Source organism: Vulpes vulpes, chromosome 3 (genome assembly GCF_048418805.1).
Source record: "Vulpes vulpes isolate BD-2025 chromosome 3, VulVul3, whole genome shotgun sequence".
NCBI lineage: Eukaryota > Metazoa > Chordata > Mammalia > Carnivora > Canidae > Vulpes > Vulpes vulpes.
In genome coordinates, this window is record NC_132782.1 from 138,531,957 (window position 1) to 138,551,506 (window position 19,550).

At 32.5% G+C, this 19,550-nt stretch overlaps 1 protein-coding gene across 2 annotated transcripts in view; it reads right to left on the reverse strand.

Annotated features, from left to right (window-relative positions):
• The window catches only part of PRKACB (protein kinase cAMP-activated catalytic subunit beta), a 114,055-nt gene that overhangs the window by 55,332 nt on the left and 39,173 nt on the right, over positions 1-19,550 (reverse strand). Inside the window, exon 1 of one of the 2 annotated variants that reach the window (XM_026004784.2) lies at positions 8,477-9,339. The exons of the other annotated variant lie outside the window; for it this stretch is intronic. Coding sequence (XP_025860569.1) covers positions 8,477-8,660 — 184 coding nt within the window. The 5' untranslated portion in view covers positions 8,661-9,339. Of the gene's footprint in view, positions 1-8,476; positions 9,340-19,550 lie in introns of those variants that run through there. 2 annotated transcript variants of the gene reach the window in all.

Consider the following 19,550-nt stretch of genomic DNA (forward strand, 5'->3'; position numbering starts at 1 on the left):
AACTTTATTTTGATTATATAACTTAGATGAACTGGACAAAATCATAGAAGGACACAAGTTACTGAAACTAACTCAAGAAGAAATAGAAAATCTGAAAAGATCTATGAACAAATTAAAGTGTTGAATTAGTAATAAAATTTTTTCCCACAAAGAAAAGCACATGTCCATATGGTTTCATTGGGGGATTCTATGAAACATCCAAAGATATAATACCAATCCTACATAAACTTTTACAGAATATAAAGGAGGATGTGACAGTTTCCAATTTATCCTATAATGTCCAATACCAAAGCAAGACAAAACTGGACAAAGATTAAAAGAAAATTACAGGGTAGCCCAAGTGGCTCAGCAGTTTAGCACCACATTCAGCCCAGGGCCTGATCCTGGAGACCCAAGATCAAGTCCCACGTCAGGTTCCCTGCATGGAGCCTGCTTCTCCCTCTGTCTGTGTCTCTGCCTCTCTCTCTCTCCCTCTGTCTCTCATGAATAATTAAAATCTTAAAAGAAAATACAGACTAATATCCACTACAATGCAAATATCCTTTTCGAATTATTAATAAACCTAATCCAGCAGTATATAAAAAGGATTATATACCATGACCGTGTAGGATTTATCCTAGGAAGGTTCAGCATTGAAAACCAATTAATGAAATATACTTTATTAACAAAAGACAAAACTATGTAATCATGTGAATAAATGAGGAAGCAGCATTCCATAAAATTCAACACCTGTCATAAAAGCTTTCAACAAACTAGGACTAGGAGGGAACTTCATCAAGCTGATAAAGGGCATGTGTGTGGGGGGGTATGCTATAGCTTATTATATCATATATAATGGTGAAAGATGGAGGGTTTTCCCCCCTAAGACTGGGAATAAGGCAAGGATGTCTGCACTCACCACTTCTATGCAATTTTGTATTAGAAGTTCTAGCCAGTGCAATAAGGTAAGAAAAAAGGCATATAGATTGATAAGAAAGAAAGCTATCTTTATTTGCAGATGACTTGATTCTATTTGTAGAAAATTCTAAGGAATCTACAAAGAAATTACTAGAACTAATAAATGAGTTTATTAACATCATAGGATGTAAGATTAATATACAAAAATCAATAACATTTTAATATACTAGGGACACAAAAATCCAAACATAAAAGAAACCACTCCATTCACAACAGTAATAACAAATAAAATATTTAAAAATCAATTTTAATAAGACTTCCTCACTAAAAAATAGAAAATACTGCATAGAAATTAAAGAACATCTATAAAATGGAGAAATATTTCATCTGCATGGATCATAACATTCAATATTGTTAAAATAGCAATTCTTTACAAATTAATCTATAGACTGAGAAAATCCCAGACATTTTCTTTTTTTTAATAAACTGATAGCTGATGCTAAAACCTGGATTTAAAAAGTGCAGTAAAGGGCACCTGAGTGGCTCAGTTGGTTAAGCATCTGCCTTCAGCTCTCAGGTCATGATCCCAGGGTTCTGGGATCGAGTTCCGCATCAGGGTCCCTGCTCAGCGGGGAGCCTCCTTCTCTCTCTCCTCCCCACTCATGATCTCTCTCACTATCTCTGTCTCTCTCTCTCTCAAATAAAATCTTTGAAAAAATTGTATAACCTTATGAAGGGGAAAAAAAAAACTTCACTCTGTACCTTACCTCATATACAAAACAACTGAAAAAGGGGATTTTTAGATGAAAGCTGAGAAATACCATGAGGATCAAACAAAATGTAATTGTGAGCTACATTTGAGTTACAGACAACGAGTTTGCTATCCCTGGACAAGATGATCAGGAGAGGACGGCTGATTTTGGTACACTGTGGGGGAAGGGCTAAAGATAATCTTGTCAAACATTCAACCTGCCATGGAAGTCAGGGTCAGGAGGCATGTAAGTATAAATTAAGGAAACTAAATCCTGTGAATATCCCTTGGATAAGCATAACACTGAAAAGGATAATCATTTTCCTATTAAGAACCACTAAGGTCTCCGCAAGAATCAGTGTCATCACATCAAGAGCAAGAATACATCCATAAGATTCTTCGGGACCAGGATTAAACCATGAAACCATGTAGCAGTGGCAAAAATCAATTGAAGCTAAAAATGAGACCATTAGCTTGTATACTAATCAAAATACTTAGCTCTTTCCTCATTTATACTTTGAAAGGAAGATTAGCCTCTCTGTAATGAGTAAACTTCAAAAGTTTAGCAATATGTGAAGGGGGCTGGAAGGAGACAAAGAAAAGAGCTACTTAGCAGTCCTGTTAATATGAACAGAAGAGTGCAAGTGATTAATCTGAATATTTAAAAGATGAAACATTACTTGTATCCTAGTGGGCCATACTGATTATACAACTAGTGAAAAACAGAGTTAAAAACAGCCATTATTTTAGGACTTTGCAAGTAATATTCAATCCTTCAGAGAATATATCACTCCATTTTCAATCTATTAGATCTTTTTGGATGGCATCTTATTTCCAAAGTTCTCTTTCTAGCCTGTTGGTCTTCTTGGTCCTCATAATATACATGTTGTCTCAGCATCTAACAGGAAACCTAAGATACAAACCTTTGCTATAGAAGCCAGAGCCCTGTTTTTCCAACACAAATTTAGAAAGATTTCACAAAATAGGTACCAAAAGCATGAGCTCTGGAGCCAGACTGCCTAGGTTCAAATTTCTTCCTTTAGATATGTTACCTTGAAGAAATTACTGTCCCTTAATGTGCTTTAGTAGATTATAGTCTGTTGATTACCAAGGAATATCTAATGATAATGCTCTATTCAGTAACTAAAACATATCTCTCAGACCATTTGCTATTAATAATTGACCAATTTTGAAAAGTGGAAAATTTTTATAAACACTAATAATAAAGGAGAAAATAAAGCATGTTTGATGTGCCAGAAAATTACACTAGGGAATTTGAATGTCTTCTCTGAATACTGAAGCAAATTTAACTCCAAAAGGATATATTACTTGTATATCTGGGGTGCAATTAATTTAATACAAAAGCCTTAAAACAGTCATAACAGTTTTCTAAATTTTCCTATAAAATATAAAAATAATGCATTCAATGATTTAGCTACAAAGATGTTTATCACAGTGTTTTAAAATATAATAGCAAAAATTAAAAGCAATCTAGATGGTCAGTGTTCAGTTGAATAAATTGTGGTGCATCCTTACAACTGAATGCAAAATAAGCCATCTAAAAAGATACTGTGGAACATGTTGAGCAAAAATGTTATGAAATATTGTATACTAAAAGATCCAAATTTAGGGGCTGGTGGAAATTTATTTATGCAAAAAACAGACTATATATACAAAAGATGATAGCAGTGGTTATCTTTTGGTGGGATTGTGTGATTTTTTTTTATATTTTTCTCTGTTTTTTTCTAAGGTTTGCAAATTTTCCCCAATGAAGATATGTTATTTGGTAATCACGTTAAAATAGTCCTAGGGAAAAAGTGCTTCTCTAACTTTGACATACATATGAATCAGCTAGGTAATTCTGTTAAAATGCAGATTCTGACTCAGTTTTGATAGGGCCTGAGAGTCTTCTTTTCTAACAGGCTTCGCAGTGATGCTAATGCTATTGGACTGGGAACAGATTTTGAGTAGCACATTACCTAGAATGTATACTTAATCTTCCTTCTTTAACGATGTAGTATGGCTATTCTTGTAAAACACAAGCAAATAAAAGCTACTCTTTATGTTATTACACTTGATATACTATTTGGGATTACTAAATAGCCCATGGAAACATTTTCTAATTTTAAATTATTTAATATCCCAATTGGTTGAATATAAGGTCTGCTGATTATTCAAATTCTTATAAGCAATCACGATAAAAATACATAGATAACACTGAAGAGTTTAGTGCCTCTGGAATGTGGTATTTTCTAGGTTTCAGGTCAGCATTTTACTGATTTTGGTTAATGACCATAGGCTTTTGAAATAAATTGCAAAGATCATAATAGAACAAATTAGAGAAAGCTTGTTAGTTTAAGACCATAGTGATATTTAATGGAAATCTAATTTAAAAAACTCAGTGTTTATTGAGAACTGTGCTGGCAATAACAAAAATAAATGGAAAAATTTATGCCTGCTAGCAGTTCAAAGCCAAATAGCGGAGGTAGGTAACTTAAGGACTAATGTAATATAACTTTAAATCTATAAAATAAACCATAACTGAAGTGGACATAAGATGATAGGAGAATACAGGAAGCAATTATGAATTCTAATTGAATGAAAAACAGTAAAAGAATGCTTTGGTGATTTTGTTAGAGATAATATTTGAACAGAGTCTGAAAATACGAGCAGATCTCACCACTGGTAGAGGTAAGAAAAGGAATCCCAGGTAGAAGAACCATCTTAAATTAGCACTATTATTGTAAAGGGAATCCAGTGTCTGACTAGATTTGCCATGGTCATGTAGTGACCAAAAGTCTTAGTTGTAATTACCTGCCCAGCTCAAATAGAAAATGTATAGTATCCAAAAAACCTCTCCTTTCAGTTGAATAAGCAAGTTAACTTTTATTATGCTTGTTAAAATTAAAATTCTTTAGGTGCTTTTAACAAAGATTGCATATATATTATGTTCCACTTTTAAAAACTACATTAACCCCTACTATTATAGTTCAAAATTCTGAATATATAATAGATTTCAAAAATCAGATCCACAGACTACCTTTGTAGACAGTATCTTACTATGTCTTTTAAGTAAATCCTAAATTTTCATATTTTCACATACTTTGTGTTATTTCTTATAATAAATATCTTTTCCTCCTTTTGAGTCTCTAGTTCAATTCATTCTTTATATTCTTGAAGGTCTCATCTCCCCTTAATGTTAATTTCTTCTTACACTAAGTTCCCATAGTAACATTACATATTTTTAAGTAACCATGTCATTATACCTTAAATATTATGTTCTTCATGTTTGCTCTTCCTACTCTTGTTTTTGAGGTTAAGGACTAGATCTTATTTTTCCCAGAGCTCATTTATAGACAATGATACAGTAAATTTTCAAAAAGCATTTACCAAATGAATAAAAATCTATTACCTCCAAGAAGCTTATAGAATAGCTGCTGATGGAAAATGTAGATAGAAGGATAATGTGGAAGGTCTTCTAGCTTAGAAGTTACAATGGCATAGATTCAGTGGCCTAAGAAATAAACATGAAAGGGGTACCTAGGTGGCTCAGTCACTTAAGTGTCTGACTCTTGAATTCATAGCTTGATCTCAAGGTCATGAGATTGAACCCAGCATTGGGCTCCACGCTCAGTATGGGGTCTGCTTGAGATTCTATCTCTCTTTCACTCTCTCTCTCTCTCCCTGTCCCTCCCTATCCCTCTCTAAAATAAATGAATAAATCTCTAAGAAAAAAAAAAGAAATAAACATGAAAGTGAATTGTCTTATTAAAGATTGTATGAGCTTCGGAAAGGTAAAACTGTCAGATAAAGTAATCTGATAAAACACATTAGCTATCTAAATCTATTTGAAGAAATCCATATACAAAATCACTTATTTGTTTAATATGATATTTATTTTTTTATTTTTTTTTAATATGATATTTAAATCTAAGATTCACTCATATGGATTTATATTGACCAGAAAACTAGCCTGTCAATTCATGGGAAAGGAGAATAGAAAAGTGTTTGAAGGTATTCACCTATTCAATCCTTAAAATGTTGTTATTAGATATTCATTAAGTGTATAAAGTCCAATATTTAAAACATGAAAACTTCAATCCAGTTCAGCATTATAAATTTGATATACTATTTATGATCAAAGGATGATTTAAAAGCTAACCATAACACATTTGCTATAAAGAGAATTCAATGAATGTCAATACTCCCATTCATTCTAAGAACAAAAAGCAGAATTTCTTCATGTTTTTCTTTTGAACTTCATGTACTTATATGTGGATGGAATCAACTGTTACTCCCATTCATTCTAAGTAAGAACAAAAAGCAGAATTCCTCCATGTTTTTCTTTTGAACTTCATGTACTTATATGTGGATGGAATCAACTGTTACTCCCATTCATTCTAAGTAAGAACAAAAAGCAGAATTCCTCCATGTTTTTCTTTTGAACTTCATGTACTTATATGTGGATGGAATCAACTGTTAAATATTTATGTTATCAAACAGGAATTCCTGCTACTTAGTAGTAAAAGACAAAACACAGTTAAGGCACCTGGAAACTACTATGTGGCTTTTATTCTGTATTTCTTCCTATATTTACTGTCATTAGAGAAGAAATTTTGATTAAAACTTGTTACATTTCATAAATGCCTAAATTGGCAATTAATTCTTACTCAGTAGTTCAAAAATCTAATTTTTAAAGTATTATATGTATTTTTCTGTGCTTAGTTGACTTCTTAAAATAGCACTTTTGGAACAAGCATACTCAGAGCGTTTATTATCAGGAGATAGTACATTCCTTTTTCTTGTCAAACAAGTCATACAAGTAGAATGCTTTAAGTAGCTTTGAAGAATGTGGTTTTCAGAAAAACTGCATATAGTCAAAACTCCTGCAACTCAATCTGTAAATGAGAATTTGTGTTTTCACCACAAAAATAAACCCTGGAATTCTGAAATGATAAGATTCCCGTTTCTGTTGTATCAGTGTTTTTTCTCCTCTCTAGCAACCCATTCCATAGTAGAAAACTAAAGCTTGTGTTTACTATACTCATCATTATGTATATAAAATTACAGTGTCTATTCTGATATTTTGAGGATATGAAAGAGAAGAGGGTAGAAGAATACTTGATTAATGAACATTCAGTTACTCTAAGTATTTCTTGTATTATGCCTATTTTTGCAGGGCTACAAGTCCTGCACCTAATTTTACTTGTGTTACAATTCTACTATTTATACTATTTTGTGACATCACAATAAAGAAAAATGTTAACAGCATTTTATCAAGTTTGTTTTTTTCTAAAAGAAATCATGCTCATGATGTTATCTTTGATTCTAGGTTTTAAAGTGTGTTTCAAAAAACATCACAGGCCCCATACATTTAAAAAACGGTTGACAGTATAGTTCAAACATAACTTTTAATTACTACAAGCCTGTGATATTCATTCATTTGAGATACACTTACTAAATAAACACCCACTATTTGGAGCAGTAGGTACTAGTGAAACAGAAACTAATTCAGTACTGTCCTCATTCTTCATTGAATGCTTAATTAAAAGGTCTTCAAATTGCATGAAAAAGATTTCCAAAGGGACCTAGGAGAACGTAATTCAACAGAATAGGACAAGTAGAATGAATAACAAACTTCTGTTGTATGTTTAATTTTAATAATGTAGTATTATTGCCAATATTTAACAGTTCATGTACTTGAAGATAATTGAGATTCCTCACCTATCAACCTGCTAAACAGTAAGGATTAATTATAAACAATCAAAATCTGTAAGTAAGAAAAACTTTAATATATAGATTCTTTACTGCCTCCTTTAAACAGCTCAAAGAAGATAAATTCTGATGCAGTAAATAAATAATTCAAATAAGCTTCTATAGAACCATGAAGGAGTAAAGTTTGTAAACCATTCTTGGTTTATCTATTTAAACTTAGTTTTAAACTGCTATGGAATATATAAACAGAAAAAGGCAAAATCTAGTGCTATTTGATTATCAAACTCACCAAAAAGGGCAAAGGTACCAAGGGTAATTCTATTGTTCCTTTAATCACAACGACAAAAGTACCTTGGGGAGGGTCCAAGGTGAGATGTGGAATGGAGGCACTGGTATTGTTTATGCGTGAAATTTATCTATTAAGTGCATGTCACCAAAAATGGTTACATATCACTATTTTAGCAAAGCAGCAAGTCCAAACATTTTAACATGCCTGGAAAGAATGTGATGTATGCATAAACAACTTTTTCCTCTTCTAACTGGAATTATAAATAACATAAAATTATAAAAGTTTTTGATATTTATAATGTCATAAATATAAGATTTCACATAGAATAGTTATACTATACCATCATAATAGAAATCCTGCTTGTAAAACTGAAGTAACTTTTACACAGGCATTTAAAAATAAATAATGGTAAACAGAACTTTAATTATAAATTCAAGAGTCTTCTCTTTTAAATCTTAAGGCTTATAAAATCCAAAATTAAAAAAAAAACTAAAAAATAATTCTAAAATTTAGGCTTTTCACTTTTACAGAAGAACAAAAACAAACAAACAAAAAAACCCAGTAACATACACTAGAAATAAAGAATTCTATAGAAAATTTCCTACTGATATGTGACTAATGTTCACATATAAAACAAAACAATGAACTACACAATTCAGTTCAACTTATAATCAAGTTTCTGTGGAATTTTGCAACTTCATCCTGCAAAATGTCCTTGTGCAAATCATATAAGACAAACACTGTTCTTTATGTTTGATTCTAAAACTCCAATTAGTACTTTAGCTTCTAGTCAAAATGTATCATTAAAAAAAAAAAAAACTTACTTGATCTGTCCCATAAAGCAGTATGTTCAGAGAAATGAAGGCTGTCATTTTCCAGAGTTGTTTTCTGATCATGTGAAGTACCTTTAGAATGTCTATGAAATAATCGGCTAGCAAAACCTTCCAATTTCTGAAGAGCAGTTGTACCTGTATACTGGTTACAGGATAGTTCTTTATAAGCTGCCATTCATGTGCATTTACACTTTACTTAAAGTAACTGAAAATATTTCCAGAAGGAGCTCAACAAGTTCTTACACAGAAGCTAAGAGCTATGCATTTGTCAAACTTCCTGTTTGCAGGGTATTCAAACCACTACTGCTGTTCTGTTTCCTGTTAATATAAAACAGTACATTTCTGAGCCTTTCTTAGCAAACTCTTCATCTCAGCTAGAGATGGGGATTTTAAAGACTTGCAATATCAGCCTAAAAGGCTTTATGCTTATGAGTGTTTAATATTAATATATAGGCTAATGAGAACATTAAAGATAAGACTTTATATATACATAGACTAAAAAAAAACTTTCTAAAAAAGAAAACTAGTTAAACATGTATTACAACCTTATGCAAACAATTCAAGGCCAAGCCACTCTCCAAATATAATATTTTAAAAAGGCTGTGTTTTTTTGCAGGAGATTAACTGACACACAGATTTTGTGAATTCTATTAAGCAGTTAACTTTTCATTGAAAATTTGTATAAAATAGATATTAAACTTCTCACAAAAAAACTTTATAACATGTTTTAACTAAGAAAAATCTGAACTAGCACTTAAAAAAAGAACTGAATGTTGCTAACTCATTGACTTAAGTCGAATATATACAGGAACTACAAAAATGTGAGTACTATGTGAACAGTATGTGAGTACTGCTTATCAAACAGAATCTGCTGACAAGTGCTTATCAGCAGTATATTTAAAAACATTCTAAAATATGAAAAAAGGAACAAAATTTGAGATTTAAAATTATATAAAATCAGCCACAGCAAGACATTTCAACTGAGAAAAAAAATTCCTTCTACTTTACTAAAACATGTTAATTTTTAAACTTAACACTGAGTACTACTGCTTCCCTGATCCCTAACTTTAGGTTTGACTTAGAAACAACTCTGATTAAAAGTAAATAAAACTTGCCACTGTCCGTTTGCAGGGAAAAAAAAGCAACCTGTGATATTTAATGATGATTTTGAGTATTTGCCTTTTTAACACTAATTAAAGGATGAGGAATCTATATGCTTTTTTCCTTGGGAGGGAGAGAAGAATCTACCTAAAAATATCTTAGTCCAGATTTCCTGCCAACAGCTTGACAAATAGAATAGGAACAATAATAATAAATAGAATAAATCGGAACAAAAATATAATCAATTTAGGACAACACACGCAATTGAGGAATGAATTTTGCCAAGTAACAGCTCATATGTGTACATTTTCTTTTGTGTAATAAAATTAGTATCAATGTAACAAAATAGGCAACAGTATAATACTAAGCTTTTAAAATTTGTAGCTTTTTGTGTAAATGTGTAAGAATAATTTTTTATTAACATCTGACAGTGTTACACAAAACAGACACTGAATAAGTGTCTGCAGTCTTTAATAAACCTCTATAGATCATGGAAGGACTAAAGGGGCAGAAGTCGATGAAATTCCTTAATTCTCTGTTATGCTGTCTTGGGAGAAATTCTATTTATCCTTAAGGCTCACTCCAACTGTCATCTCTTTACTGAATTTTCCCATAATATTTCCTAGAAAATAAATTGCTCTCTCCCTTTTCTTTTCTTTCTTTTTTCTTTCTTTCTTTTTTTTCTTCTTTCTTTCTTTCTTTTTCTTTCTTTCTTTTTAAACTTTCTTTCTTTTTTAAATTTTATTTATTTGTTCACAAGAGACACGGAGAGGCAGAGACACAGGCAGAGGGAGAAACAGACTCCATGCAAGGGAGCCTGATGTGGGACTCCATCCTGGGTCTTCAGGATCATGCCCTGGGCTGAAGGCGGCACTAAACCACTGAGCCACCTGGGCTGCCCCAACTCTCTCCTTTTTCCACTGATTTTAAACTTTTGTGTTAAAACTTGCTGTTTATATATTTATGTCTCAAACTGTGAGTTACTTGAATTCATAAATGTAATGCATGTAATACATACTCAAATATGTTGAAGCATTCATTTTCAACAAATTAAAGGTCTAAGTAAAATAAATAACATGAAAATGTTTTAATTTTATGTATGCAATATCACTGAAACTTTTTCTCTATATTCAGTTACTAAATTTTGTTCATTCTTTGGGTTTCATTTTTATATTGTGTAAATGTGAATTTCTAAGATAATTTCTTGTTTTCCCTGCTTCCAGTCATTTCTTTCATTCATTTCTGACACTTTAACCTTCCCCAAATATTACACTCATGGTATTCCCTTACCAAATGCATTAACTAACCCTAACATTTCAGCTTCACTATATTCATTTTTAACATGTTTAACCAGGCATATTCAACATTGCTCAAGTTTAGTACAGGTATTCCAGATTCCTAACTCTAGCACTAAGATTAATTTATTTAAAACAATGCATAAGGCTTACAGCAAAGTAAGTATAGAAGGAGGAGGAACAGGAGGAAGTAAGCCTCACTAGGTGAGTGAAAACCCTACATTTGAAACCTGGACCTTTTTTAAAAAAAAAAATAAAACTGTCTCCATTTGTTACCAAGTCCTTAAGTAGTCTCTTTGGTCTGCAGAGCAATGTTCCTATATATGGTAATGTGACCAGGAAGTTGTTGCTATGGAAGTACTTAGGCAATTTGATTATTATTAAAAAGAAGAACTCTACTGGCATCTACTGCTAGAAGGAAACAACTGCAGCTTTAACTAAAACTGAATTCCATCCTTCATAACTGAAATTAATCTTAAGAAGTATATTGCTTGTTATTCATCCTGATGGTATTTCCAGAACTTTAATTTGTACTAAGATGTCTAGCCCTGTATTCCAAATTTTATGTAATAGCATATTTTATAATCTAGTAATTTAATTAATGTATGATAATAAAACCAGAGTAATCAACCTTGAGGTTATCAAGTCCTTAATATTCAGTCTGCTTTAATTTTTGAAATTATAACAATTTGCAGAGTTGAATCGCCTTTGATTACCATAAGATACTACAAAATATTGTTTTTCCCCTCATATTTAGTAATACTGATGAAACCTTATATTTGCCAATTAGTTTATAACATATAAATTGGGAGATTCCCACTGGCTCATTAGATGTTTGTAAATGTAGGCAGGACAGGTGTTATTATCTCTACTTTAAGATGAGAAAATAAACTTATAAACATTAAGCGACTTACCCAAAGTCACTTAACTATTCTGGCTCCTAGATCCAAGCTCCTTACTGAGCAACAGTGATTAACAAAGGAAAGATTTTTTCAAATGCAGTATTTTTTGAATAAGGATGGGAAAGTGGGAATAAAAGAATAGTAACAAGGTGGCATTAGTTCTTGGATATACTGTTCAGAGTCTAAGAATCTGCCATTAGAATGTTTCCATTCAGATGGTTGGTCACCTTATAGCCATGTGACTTCATTGTCTAACTTTAGGTTCACAATCATGCTGAGGCCAAGAATAACTGTGTACTTTAGAATTTCAAGGTTAAAGAAAACATAAAGGCATACTTGATACATAAAGGATGTATTTGTTCCATGTAGAGGGCAAATAATATGACCATGATCTCTGGTATTCAAATAAAGGTTTTAGGGTAATGGTTTTGCCTTTCACAAAATGTTTTAAATGGATTCATGTCTCTTATAAATGGATTTATATCTCTTCTAAATGGATTCAACCTTTTAAGATTGGCTTCTTTCATTTAGTACAGTGTAACCAAGGAGGTTCGTCTTTGTTGTATTTCAACAGTTCACTCATTTTTCATTGCTCAATAGTATTCCATTGCATGGATTTACCAGAATTTACATATCCATTCACAATGGAATTATCTTTGAACCTTGTCATAAATCAATTAATAATATTTGTCTGAGTCTATTCTGGACTCTATCCTGTTCCACTGATTTGTGTGTGTGTCAGTGTTTTCATCAATATCATACTGTGTTGGTTACTGTAGGTTTCTAGTAAGTCTTAAATCTGATAGTGTAAATCTTCCAACATTTTCTTCTTTTTAATTGTTTTAACTATTAAAGTTCCTTAACTTTTCCATATGTATTTTAAGACTGTCTATGTCTACAAAAATAATCTGGCTGGGACTATATTAAGATTGTGTTTACTGAAAGAAATGACATCTCAATATACAGAGTCTTTCAATCCATGATCAGTGTATCTCTTCATTTACCTGAATCTTTGATTTCTTTCATCAGTGTTTTATACTCTTGAGCATAAGGATACTACACATATTTTGTTAAGAGTTACACCCCTATTTTTTTAAAATTGGAGTTATTGTAAATGGCACCTTAAAAGTATTTACAATTGTTCACTGCTAGTATACAGAAGTAGGACTTATTTATAAATTTAACCTTGTATATTACAACCTTGCTAATAAGCATATTTATTAGTTTTAGGAGTTTTTTTTTTTTGGGAGGGGGAGATTTCTTAGGATTTTCTATGTAGGGAATCATGTCATCTTTGAACAAGATTTTTTTTTTTTAGATAGTTTATTTCTAGGACTGTCAGTAATAATGTTGAACAAGAGTATCAAGATGGACATCCTTGTCCTATTCCCAATCTTAGAGAGCAAGAATTTAGTTTTTCATCATTTAGTATGTGTCAGGTGTGGACATTTTTTTGCAATTGCCCCTTATCAAGATAAGGGATTTCCTTTGTATTCCTAGTTAGCTGGGTATTTTTCTTTTTATCTTAGAGGGATATTGAATTTTATCTAATGCTTTTACAGCATCTATTGGTATGATTATATGGTTTTACTTCTTTAGTCTGTTAATATGATAGATTACAGTTACTGATTAATTTTCAAATATTAAACCAGTCTTGAATCCCCAGAATACCTCTTGGTCTTATTGTATTATACTATTCTTTTTATATATTGCTGGATTCACTTTACTGATACTTTTAAAGGATTTTGTATATGTTTATAAAGATACTATTTTCAAATTTTCTTTTCATTACTATTTTTGAATGATTTTGATACCAGGTTTAGGATGACCTCATAAAATATGTTGAGAGATACTCTGTCTTCTATTTTCCCAGAGAGCCTGCAGAGAAGTGGTATCATTTTTTTCCTTATATATTTGGTGAATTTGTCAGGAAAACTATCTGGGCCAGGAATTCTTTTTTGAAAGGCTAGAAATGGGGATCCCTGGGTGGCGCAGCGGTTTGGCGCCTGCCTTTGGCCCAGGGCGCGATCCTGGAGACCCGGGATCGAATCCCACATCGGGCTCCCGGTGCATGGAGCCTGCTTCTCCCTCTGCCTGTGTCTCTGCCTCTCTGTCTCTCTCTGTGTGACTATCATGAATAAATAAATAAAATCTTAAAAAAAAAATAAATAAATAAATAAAAAGGCTAGAAATACCAATTTGATTTCATCAATAGATATGGTACTATTTAGTTATCTATTTCCTCTCCAGTGAATAATGGTGGTTTGTTTTTCACAAAATGACTATTTCAACTAAGTTGTCAAATTGGTTATTAGTTATTTCTAATCTCTCCTTGTAACCCTTTTAATGTCTGTGGCATCTGTAGTTATATCCTCTCTTTCGTTTCTGAAAGTGGTAATTTGCCTCCTTTCCTTTTTTGGTAAATCTGGCTAAAGGAGTCTACTTATTTTTTAACAGAACCACCTCTTATTTTATTGATTTTATCTATCTTTCTGTTTTCAATTTTACTGATTCCACCTCTTTTTTCTTTCTCTTTACTTTTGGGGGTTTATTTTGCTTTTTCTAATTTCATAATGTGAAAACTTAGTTATATTAATATTTTCTACTTTTCTACTATAGGAACTCAACTCTATATATTTCCCTCTGAACAATGATTTAAGTGTATCTCACAAATTTTAACATACTGTATTTTCATTCTCATTCAGTTAAAAATATTTTCTAATATCCTTTAAGACTTTATCTTTGACCAAGATTATTTAGAAGTGTGTCATTTAAATTTCCAAGTATTTGAGAATTTTCCCTGGTATCTTTGGTTATTGATTTCTTTTTTAAAGATTTCATTTACTTATTTGTTTTAGAGAGCTAGTGTGCAAGTGGCAGTAGGAGCAGAGGGGAAGAGAGAGGGAGAGAATCTCAAGCTGACTCCATGAAGAGCGTGGAGCCTGATGCAAGGCCAGATCTTACATCCCAGAGATTATGAACTGAGCTGAAACCAACAGTTAGAGGCTTAGCTGTCTGAGCCACCCAGGCACCCCTCTGTTTCTGATTTTTAATTAATTATTTCATGGTCAGAGAACATGATTTTTAATTCTTTTAAACTTTATAAGTGTTGTCTGAAATGGTCTTTGATAGTGAACGTTCCAGAAATATTTGAAAAGAGTGTTTTCTATAGTTGTTAAGTATATGATAAATATCAATTAGACCGATTTGACTGATGGTGTTGTTCCAATCTTCTATATTTCAAAGTTTTGGTTTAATTACTATAGATTTGGTTTAATTACTATAGATTACTGAGAGATTACAGACGTCTTCAACTTTGTAGATTTTTCTATTTCTTTTTTCAGTTTTATTAACTTTGCTTCATGTGTTTTGAAGCTCTGTTATTAGGTTCATATAAATTTAGGATTGTTCTTTTTACTGAATGGACACTTTTAGCATTATAAACGTCCCTGCTTAATCTTGAAGTCAACTTTTTATAATAGTAATACACTAAACACAAATTTCACTGAATAGTGTTTGTATGGCATATCTTTCCTCCTATTCTTTTGCTTTTAAACACTCTATCAGTAAAGTTGACTTATTACAAAACATAGCTGAGTCTTGTTTAAATCATTTACATTTGCTGTAATTATTAATATAATTGGCTTTCGGTCTATTATTTCACTATTTCTTTTCTGTTTGTTCCCTATTTGCTAAGAAAGCTTTAATGAATATAACTGACATATAATAAACTGAAAATTATGAAGTACAGAATTTGATGTTTTGATAAATAAATGCAACTGTGAAACCATGACCCTCTTCATAATCTTTCCTCCTTTCCATTCCAAATCCCCAGCAATTTTAGACTTTCTGACAATACAGATAATTTGCATTTTAAGACCTATATAAAATGGAACTTTTTGTTAAAATAAACTTTTAATTTTAGAACAGTTTTGGACTTACTGAAAAATTGCAAAGATAGTACAGGGTTGCCATATACCCAAGACCCAGTTTCCTTAATTTTTTTTTTTTTAAAGATTTTATTAATTTACTCATGAGAGACAGAGAGAGAGAGAGAGAGAGAGAGAGAGAGAGAGAGAGAGAGAGGCAGAGACACAGGAAGAGGGAAAAGCAGGCTCCATGCAGGGAGTCCAATGCAGGACTCGATCCCAGGACTTCAGGATCACGCCCTGGGCCGAAGGCAGGCGCTAAACCGCTGAGCCACTCAGGGATCCCCTTAAAACCCAGTTTCCAACTATTATTAACATCTAACCAAAGTCCGTAGTTTATTAAGATTTCCTTAGCTTTAACCTAATATTCTTTTCCTGTTCCAGGATCCTATTCCAGATACATTACATTTAGAATTCGTGCCTCCTTTGGCTCCTCTTGGCTATGATAACTCATATCTCCTTAGACTCTGTCTCAGATTTTCCTTGTTTTGATGATCTTGACAATTTTGAGGAGTATTGGTCAGGTATGTGGTAGAGTGTTCCTCATTTGTGGGTTTTCTTTGTTTTTCACGATTAGCTGGGGTTATGGGCTACTGAGGACAATCACATCACATCAAGAATATATATTATCAACACGACTGAACACTGTGGATGCTATCCTTGATCACCTGGTTTAGGTAGTGTTTTTCAAATGCCTCCACTGTAGTTACTTCCTTCCCTCTCTTTCCATACTTTACTTGTTGGAATGAAGTCACTATGCCCAGTACATGCTTAAAGAATGAGGAGTTACACTCTAATTCCTTGGAGACAGAGTGGAATTCCTTTGCCTGGACAATGTGTTTCTTCTCCCCGATTTATTCATTCAATAATTTATTTACATTCAGTATGGACTCATGGATATTTATTTTACATTTTAGGCTATAATCCAAGACTATGTTATTTAATTTGTTACTCAAATTATTCAAGCTTTGGCCATTGAAAACTTTCAATTGCCTCCTATGTCCCTTTGATATACAATCCACACTGTGCATGAGCATGTGCACACATGCATGTATGTTTGAATACTTACTTTCTAACACTACAAAATGGCCCATGCGTATTTTGTATATTTCCTGCCCCAATCCCAGAATTAGCCATTGCTCCAGGGAGCCCTAGTTCCTTTCACTGGAGAATGGTATTAGAAGCCAAGATCTGAGAACTATGTGAGCTTGTTGCTACTGGAGTATTGTTGCCTCTAGGCCTTCTCAGCTGACAGAGCAAAGAAATATGTGTGTATACAAATGTGTATATACCCATTTCTGTAAATATTTCTCCATGTAATGATCTGTGTCTATAACAAGGTAAAGATGAGTTCCTCCTGGTATCTCTAACTCTAATTCATCACTGCATGATTCATTTTACTCCCCCTACTTGCTTACTTGAAAACTCCCACTCCAACAGTGAGAAACCTGGCTTCCACCACCCACCATTCATTTACTTACTTGTTCAATTTCAGTATACACATGTGGCAATATTAGAATTGTTAACCTGGTACAGTTAATAACTATCCCTGTGGGAAACAATTTTATCAACTAGAGTACACTACTATGCAGTCCTTTGCTTCTACTCTTACAGATTTCATCTATTTCCAAATTTACTTAGGTCAGTACCTGTTGCTTCATTTTCAGTGAGGTTGTTTCATAAGTTTATGATACAGTTAGATTGTTTTGTTACAGTCAGCATTTCACTCTGGGATCCCCCAACTTTCTAAATAATGTTTTTAAAAATCACATATATTAAAAAAAATTACATACATTAAGATTTACTCTGTACTGAGGCACTATGGGTTTGGACAAATGCATAATGTCATGTAACCACAATTATATTATCATACAAAATAGTTTACCACCTTTGTAAATAACCTGTGCTTCCCTGATCCTTGACACCTACTGATCTTTTTACCATTGCTAGAGTTTTGCCTTTTCCATGGTGCCAAAATTGGGAATCATAACCCATGCAAACTTTTCAGACTGCTTCTACCACTTAACAATATGCATTAAAAACTCAGGCATGTATTTTTGTGGTTTTAAGCTTATTTCTTTTTATCACTGAATAATAACCTCTTACATGGATGTACCACAGTTTGTTCATTGATTCACCTACTGAAAGACCATGGTTGCTTCCAGTTTTGGGTAATTATGAATAGAACTGCTGTAAATTTTCACGCGCAGGTTTTTGGGTGGACATAAGTTTAAAATCAGTGTAGGAAATTAAATTCTTAGGAGTATGATTGCTGGAATGTATGGTAAGGCTATGTTTAGCTTTGCAAGAAATTGCCAAAATGTCTTCCAAAGTGGCTGTGCCATTTTTTATTACCACCACCAATGAACAGAGTTCTTGTTGGTCAGCTTCCTTATTAGAAATTGGTAGTCAGTTTTGTTTATGTTTTAACTGTAGTCATTCCAAAATATGTATAGTAGCATCTTATTGTTATTTTAACTTGCAATTCCCTAGTGACAATGATGTTGAGCATCTTCTCATATGCTTACTTACCATTAGGATTTTTAGTGAGATGTCTATTCAGATCTCTTGCCCACTTTTTAAATTGGATTTTTTTCTTTTTTCTTTTTTTTAAAGATTTTATTTATTTATCCATGAGAGAGAAAAAGAGGCAGAGACAGAAGAAGGCTCCATGCAGAGAGCCCGACTTGGGACTCGATCCCAAGTCTCCAGGATCACACACACCCTTGGCTGAAGGTAGCACTAAACCGTTGAGCCACCCGGGCTGCCCTATTTTTTTTCTTTTTTGAGATATAAGGATAGAGTGCAAGCTCCAGGGAGGAAGGGCAAAGAAGAGGGAGATAGAAAAATCTTAAGCAGGCTCCATGCCCAGCATGGAGCTTGATACAGGATTCCATCTCAAGACCCTGAGATTATGACCTGAGTTGAAATTAAGAGTCAGATGCTTAACCAACTGAGCCACCCAGGAGCCCCTGGTTTGTTAACTTATAATTGAGTTTTATCTGGTGGAATTCACCAGTGAATCCATTCTGGTCTTGATGCTTTTTCAGAAATTATTTCTTAATTATTAATTTTCAAATGATTCAGTTTTAATTGATACAGATCTATTCAGATTACTTATTTCTCCTTGTGTCAGTTCTCCTTGTGTCTCCTTATTTCCTTCATGAAATTGGCCCATTTCATAGGACCTATCAATTTGTGGGCCTAGAATTTTTCATAGCATTCAATCTTCTATTACCTTTTAATGCATAGAGGGCCTATAGTGATCATCAAGCTTTTTATTTAATTTATTTATTTATTTTTGATTAGGCTCCCTAGATATTTATCAATTTTATTGATTTTTGCCTATAACAAATTTGTAAAAACAATTTTTCATATTAATATCTACCATGTTTCTAATTGTTTTCTACACATTGCATGTTTTCTTCCCCCCTAATTTTGTCTCTCCTGATTTAAACGAACATTTTATATTATTATATTTAATCTACTCTCTTAACATATCATTCTTCTTAACATATCTTACATAACATTCTTCTTAACATATCATATTATTATGATATATCATATTATTAATATATATATTAACATAACATTCTTCTTAACATATCATATTATTCTTCTCAGAAAAATTTTAGTGGGTTGTTCCAGTGTTTGCAGTCTACATTTTAAAAAAATTATTATTAAGTAAGCTCTACACCCAATGTGGGGCTTGAACTTACAACCTGGAGAACAAGAGTTGCATATTCTACTGATTGAGCCAGCCAGGCACACTGCAATATATATTCTGAACTAATCTAAGTCCAACCTTAAATAGCAGTACACTGCTTCATTTGTAATG